Source organism: Hibiscus syriacus, unplaced genomic scaffold (genome assembly GCF_006381635.1).
Source record: "Hibiscus syriacus cultivar Baekdansim isolate YM2019G1 unplaced genomic scaffold, ASM638163v2 tig00112402_pilon, whole genome shotgun sequence".
In the NCBI taxonomy this organism is placed as follows: domain Eukaryota; kingdom Viridiplantae; phylum Streptophyta; class Magnoliopsida; order Malvales; family Malvaceae; genus Hibiscus; species Hibiscus syriacus.
This window is the reverse complement of record NW_024063323.1, coordinates 2,066,838-2,073,899: the sequence shown is the minus strand read 5'-3', so window position 1 is coordinate 2,073,899 and position 7,062 is coordinate 2,066,838. Positions and strand designations below refer to the sequence as shown.

Here is a 7,062-nt window from a genome sequence, read left to right as displayed (position 1 = left end):
TTTTTAAATCCAGTATTTAGATTTTGTTCTTAGATTAGGTTAACAATTTAAATTGGACTTAGAAATTAGGATGACACCTTAGTTATTAATTAGGGAGCAATTCGAGTCAAGTTTTCGCATAAGATGTCCGATTACTCGAATCGATTGCTTGACTTTTTAAAACTTGTTAATCATCAATATTTTCTAAAAAAAGCTTTAAATTAAATCCCCTTTTTAGGTTAATTTAGACAATTCTTAGGATTTTGGTTTATTAATTAGTCCGCAAACTTTAGGAATTATTGATTTAGGCCTTTAAACTTCTAGTCTTTTAGAACTCGGCTTTTTAGATCTTTGACCCTTTAGTTCATGCACTTCAATTAGACCTTTATGATTGACATAATCAAATAGGTTAAATAGAGCCTCCACTTTTAGCTAGATTTCAATATAGTCCTCTTGATTTACGGAATAATTCGAGTCGGCCCTTGCCTAAATGCTCAAGGGACCATCTCTGTTATTCGATTCAATAATTGATTTAAAAATCAAATAGAGTTAATATTAGAACCTACATCTATAGGTTTGTGCCTTTAGATTCTTTAATTCTCATAATTTCACACTTTAAGATAGAGAGAGCCTTAATTTACCTTTAGTTAATTAGGACGAATAAAATTTATCTGATTGCATTTTATTTTTAAGGCAATGTTCATTTATTAGAGAATTAATGGTATATTTCCCGCAAGTATGCTCAGGGGGTGACTACTGGTGATTCCCGAAATAGGTCGACATCCTTTTCAAAATTGAATTATGATTTCTAAAATATCGAGGTAATATTTGGTTATTGGGCACAATAGTTGATCTCTCGCATTCATGCTAGGTGGCGAATGCTATGGGCCTTAATAAACGAACACTCTTTTGAACTTTGCATCCGTATTGATTTTTAAATTAAAAAAGTTCGAACTCAAAATTTTAAATTCTAAATATAGGGTAATCAACTAGGTACCAATTTTTGGGCGCTTGTGGGGGTATTAATCCTTCCCCATGCGTAACTAACACTGAAATTGATTTCTGGATTTTCGCAGACCTTAAAACTTTGTATTTTGATAAAAATAAAACATTTTATTAAAATCACCAAGTTTTTATGGTGTCCCAATGGCACCTTAAATGATTGGTGGTGACTCCTCACATTTCAAAGGGGGAACGGTGTCGACACCAAACATGTGTCATAAAAACGAACAATAGAAGTAGAGTTATTAAAAAATAAGAAGAAGAAAAGATGAAATGAAAAAAGAAAAGAAAAATAAGAAATATAAATGGACAATCAATATTAAAATTAATTATACATGCAACTAATCTGCACTTCAAAAAAAATCCAACTAATCTGCAAGGATATAAATTAGCAAACTATATTAAAATAAAGAAAATACGAAAGAGTTGACATATAAATCTTGGTTGAAAAATGGAAAGTGCAACACATGGATTTCAGTCAAAGTTATGACAAATTAAAAAATTTTATTATGTAATTTGATTTGTTAAAGTAAATGAAGAATAATTATTATTCTCTGTTTCATTACAATAAAAGAATAATATTAATAATAATGATGAAAAAGAAACCGCACGTAACAACCAACTTGGCCTTCATTTTAAAAACGAACCAAGTCTTTTGCATTTGTAGTTAATGTAATGATGAGTCTTTTCTCTTCTTTCCTTTGATGTTTGCTCTGGCCACTCGCAATATGGGTTTTGCTATAATATAATGGATTGAACTCAAATCTAATAATGCATAATAATTGATATATGTAAGTTTGTACACTTATATCTACATTATATTTTAATTATGATTTTTAGTCAAGGTACTAATAAAATCACTATTCATTATTTATGTAATCTAAGTTAACAATGTATACCATATATTTAAAGATGTTCCTATGTGAACTAAACTACCTCAATGGTTAAAGGATAATTGTTATTCCTAAAGATGTCGAATTTAAACACAGTATACATCATGAGTGTTTGAGCATCCATTACGATGCATAAAAAGAGAATAATTATTATTCTCTATGTCCTTCTCATTACAATAAAAAATGAAAAGTAGAAATAACAAATAATTTGATTAATTTGATTTTCATTCCATTAAAATGAGAAATAAAAAGTGTATAATTAATAATTTGATAAATTGACAATGTTTAATTTGATTTTGGCCTTGACGCTATTGAGAGAATTGGTAAGAGATTTAAGTTTTGCAGTTGTTAACTTTGACAAGTGGGATTTGAATTATAGTAACAGTGGATGGTTATTCACCACTGGTGTGCTACATTAGACTTGCAAAAAAAAAAAAAAAAACTGCACGTAACAGCTAACTTAGCCTCCATTTTGGAAAACGAAAAAACATCTTTTCCATCTGTTAATATAAGACTGCATTCTCTTTTCGTTGATTTGCTAAACCAGTTGCAGTACGGGTTTACTGTAAAATGGGGGGATTGGGTGTTAATTAAATTAAATTAAAATAACTGACTATAAAATAATTTAAAATGATCTAATCTGAAATAAATCTAATCATTAGTAACTCAAATATAAAACTCATGCGACTTGTAATCAATGGAAAAAAATTAAATATGCAGTGACACGATTTAAATCTAACCCAAATGAGAAGTTTATTGTTTGATGTAGAAGAAAAATGGTAGATTTTCCATAATATGTATATTCAAGTTAAAGAAAGAACTATTTATTATTTAATTAATACAAATTTGATGATTTTGTTGTTTAAAAAAGTGTTTGTTTTAGAAGTTTTGATTCGAGCAGTTACATCAAGGAAGTTAAATTCATTATTAATAATTAAAAATATTCTAAACATATATTATTTTTATAATATTTTAATAAAAATTATCAACTGATACGTATATGACTCGCTGGCTTTAAATTCAACTTTTGCGCACGCAACTTGGACTGTTTTAAATAAGGAAACCAGAGTTTACTGTATTATCTCCAAAAAAGTAGCAGAAATACATATGGATATTCAGATATTGGAACCCCATTGTTGTCTGTTTTTTTTTACCTATAAAGTGGGGGGATTGGGTGCTGGAAATTAAGTGTGAGAGATCAAGTTGTTTTGAATACTTGGTAATAAGCTTGATCTTGTCTAAGATACCGAAAAACGCCATGGGTTCAGTGCAAAACATTTCATGTAATGAACATGAAGAAGCTGACATCTTGCAAGCCATGCATTTGGCTTCCATTTCATCACTTCCTTTCGGTTTGAAAGTAGCCGTGGATGTGGGCTTGTTAGAGATCATATCCAAAGCCGACACTCCTTCGGGTACGTTGTCGGCTGCTGAGATCGTGTCTCAGCTTCCGACCAAAAACCCAGACGCCCCTTCCATGGTTGATCGAATCCTAAGGCTTTTAACCACTCACTCCATCTTAACATGCAAACAAATCACCGGCGAAGATGGGCAGATGCAGAGGTCATACGGCCTTTCATCGGTCGGCAAATACTTCCTTATAAACGAAGGTGGGATCTCCTTTGTTCCATTGCAACGTATCCACCTTGAGAAGCACATCATCGAATGCTGGCAAGTGAACTAGTTTTCTTTATCCATTCTCAAGAGTATGCATGCCATTTGTTGTTGTTATTTTAATAAATTTGATTGGTTATGACAGGAAATACATGAAAGATATGATATTGGAGGGAGGGTTCTCAAGTGAGAGGGCATTTGGGAAGCACTTGTTTGAGCTTCAGGCCACTGATGATGAAATGTCCAAAAATTTCAATCGAGCGATGTCTGTTTACACCGACCTAGTCATGAACCAAGTCCTCCAAACTTACAATGGGTTTGAGGGTGTAAGCCAAGTGGTCGATGTGGGAGGTGGTTTGGGTACTAATCTTAAGCTCATCGTTTCCAAGTACCCTCAAATTAAGGCTATTAACTTTGACCTGCCTCAAGTCATTAAAGATACTGTCCCCTGCCCAGGTAATATTATTACCTCATTGTTGCCGCGTCCTAATCATTTCAACAATCAAGTTAATAATTTTCTGTCACATCTCAGGAGTGGAGCACTTAGCAGGGGATATGTTCACGGAAATTCCTAAATCCGAAGTTATTTTTATGAAGGTTAGTTTCTAGATATATTCTTTTTTAAACCCACGTAGTTCGATTAGTCCAAATACTTCGTGTAATTATTTTAAGAAATTAAATCCAACTGTTTTATAATCACAACAAACAAAAGAATTGTTATTATGTAAATTTTGTGTATTTTTAATGAAAACAAAATAGCTTGTGATTAATGTAAGGTTTTGTATATTTTTAGACCATGCTTCATGACTGGGGTGATGATCAATGCCTGAAGTTACTGAAAGTATGTTATGATGCATTGTCGAAGAATGGCAAAATTGTATCAATAGAAGCGATATTGTCAGACGTTCCACAGACAGATATTATAACAAAGACAACCTTCCAAAGAGATGTTTACTTATGTCATGTTCTTCCTGGGGCTAAAGAAAGGACCAAACAAGAGTTCGAAACATTGGCAAAACAAGCTGGCTTCTCTTCTTTGAAGGTCGTTTGCCGTGCTTATAATTATTGGGTTATGGAAATTTATAAAAGTGGTTGATTCCATCGGTTAAGTTATCTGGGCTTTCAAACTATGTGTGGTATTTATCTTTCTTTTTATTTTTTAACCAATATTGTTTTCTTTTATATTTTCTATTGGAATGTAGTAAGAGAAGCATCGCACGTGCCGATATTTATAATTTTTATAATAGTTGAATTCAAATACGTATTTTTTTATATTAAATCTGTTTATTACTTGTATATATAATTTAAGTAACATTACATGAATCTAATATAAATAAATTACCCTTAAATATTTGAACAAATGATTCAAAGATTTTTAAATATCTTTTTTAAGTAAAACAAATCTCATAGAATACCAAGTACAAGAGTAATTAGTTGTAATTCCCTAAGAATTTTGAGATCAAATTTTAAAATAATTCAAGTAAAATCATAATGTTTTTTCGAGAAGTTAAACCATCAATTTTGAAAATAGTTACCATTAAAATGATTTCTATGTTAAAGTTTAAATTTTGGTGATTTTACGAGATAAAGATATATTTTGAGAGAAAAAGTATAATATTAAAGGAACAAATTGTAAGAAACCCAAATTATGTGGTATAAAGTGAGATTTTGGGCCTAAGTTATCAATATCAGTTAAAAGGTATCAATGACAGTACTCATGAATCGTTAAAGCTCAAGAAAGTCAATTTTATCGAGGATAGTTTGAAAGTTTGTATGATTTTGATTATGATTGGATTGTTTATATTTTAAGGTCATTCAAAACCATAATCTCGTCTCATCATATTTTTTGGATCATCATTCTAGTTCCTACCAATTGAAAACTTCTTTCCTTAAATCATTCTCAACACATTGAACAAAATAATATCTAAACTCAATGAAAAATCAAAATGTTATCCCTCTTTCTATAATCCTCTGTCAAATCGATAGTTTTCAAACAATTAGTCAAAAGAACTGAGATTTTTTTTGTTTTTTTATCGTTAAAAGTTGTATCCAATGAATCTAAACTTTTGAGTAAAAATGGGCGACAATCCACCTACGGAGTGAAGAGTAATTATAGTCGGTCATTTTTTACACATAAAATTGAGTTGTGTTTTGAAATATTTATCTAAATCATGTTATAATATTAGAACGATTATTGACAAACAAATAAACATGACCGAAAAGAAAAACATAAACAAATAATACCAAAATTTACATGGATAACCTAAAAGGAAAAAACCACAGGTAGAAGAGAAGAATTTAACTAATATGGAGAAAGAAAAAAGTTACTTGGATTAAAGGAGAAATACTAATTTACCACAAGCCTAAAAATATTACAGCGGAATCGTTTCATCCTTAAATCGAAAATAAAAGTTTAGTCACTCATGATAGAATGAAAATACAAGAGAAAAGAATAAGTTAGGTTGTAAAAGATCTCCCTGTAAAAGGGGATAAAAGGCTTACACAAATCCCAAAAAGTAAATCTCCTTTAATTAAGTCTAGATCAAATAAGAAAAACTAAAGTAAAAGGAAAATCAAAATAAATAGAGCAACAATTGAAAGGAGATTGATTTTTGGTTAAATACTTTCAAATATCGAAAATATTTATAAAAGTGAGTTTCATCCCGAATTTGGCTCCAAAAGTTCAGATTCTTTTTATCAGACAGCAACCACATGTTAGTCACAATGCACCATCATGCCTTTTCGAAGATGGTCTTCTGCCCAGGTTCACATTTTTCTTAAAAACTTGATTATCATACAAAAGCTAAAAACACGCTTTTGAGATGGTTTTCACCTTTGCATCCATTTTTTACCTCGTACGTCAAAACAAACATAATTTCCATAATTAGACTCAAATTATAATAAGAATATGGATGAATTCATAAAAAGATGTATATAATTATAACTTATCATGATGCAACTATTGAATGATCATCGACAATCACAAATCATAGTTGAACGTTGTGAGAAAACTGTATTCGAACGAAAATCGTGTATCCAAATCTAATATGAGGGTCCAAAGCAGAGAATATCAACATGATAACAAATAAGTGACATTTTGATATGTCTAAACATCGTCAAATCCAACCATGAGAAAATTAAACAAAAAATAACCAAACAATCGATTACGTGCCATAAAAATAGAGGAAAACTTGCAATAGAGACAGAGTTATTAAAAAGTGAAAAAGAAATAAATATGCGATAAAAAATAAGGAATATAGACGGTCGGAGACCAATAACAACTGATCTCCGAGGATATAAATTAGTAAAATATATTAAGATAAAAAAGTACAAAAGAGTTAAAAGATATAAAGCATGGTTGAAAAATGAAAAGTGCAACTAACATGGATTTTCTGTCAAAGTTATTGACAAGTTAAAAGAACTGAGATTTTTTTTGCTTTTTTTATCGTTAAAAGTTGTATCGAATGAATCTAAACTTTTGAGTAAAAATGGGTGGCAATCCACCTACGGAGTGAAAAGTAATTATAGTTAGTGATTTTTTATACATAAATTTGAGTTGTGTTTTGATATATTT

At 30.4% G+C, this 7,062-nt stretch overlaps 1 protein-coding gene across 1 annotated transcript; it reads left to right on the top strand.

Annotated features, from left to right (window-relative positions):
- The first annotated feature begins 3,113 nt into the window (after positions 1 to 3,113).
- On the top strand, positions 3,114 to 4,614 carry LOC120179148 (caffeic acid 3-O-methyltransferase-like). Its single transcript, XM_039184836.1, has 4 exons — positions 3,114 to 3,545; positions 3,634 to 3,944; positions 4,021 to 4,085; positions 4,282 to 4,614. The coding sequence occupies exons 1-4, from the start codon at positions 3,133 to 3,135 to the stop codon at positions 4,582 to 4,584; spliced, it is 1,092 nt and encodes a 363-aa protein (XP_039040767.1). The 5' UTR covers positions 3,114 to 3,132; the 3' UTR covers positions 4,585 to 4,614.
- The last annotated feature ends 2,448 nt before the right edge of the window (positions 4,615 to 7,062 follow it).

Excerpts from the sequence above, each read along its gene's own strand:
- LOC120179148 (XM_039184836.1), top strand. The coding sequence starts at position 3,133 with ATGGGTTCAGTGCAAAACATTTCATGTAATGAACATGAAGAAGCTGAC. Across the intron at positions 3,546-3,633 it reads AAGCACATCATCGAATGCTG|GAAATACATGAAAGATATGA; the intron begins GCAAGTGAACTA and ends TGGTTATGACAG. Across the intron at positions 4,086-4,281 it reads CCGAAGTTATTTTTATGAAG|ACCATGCTTCATGACTGGGG; the intron begins GTTAGTTTCTAG and ends GTATATTTTTAG.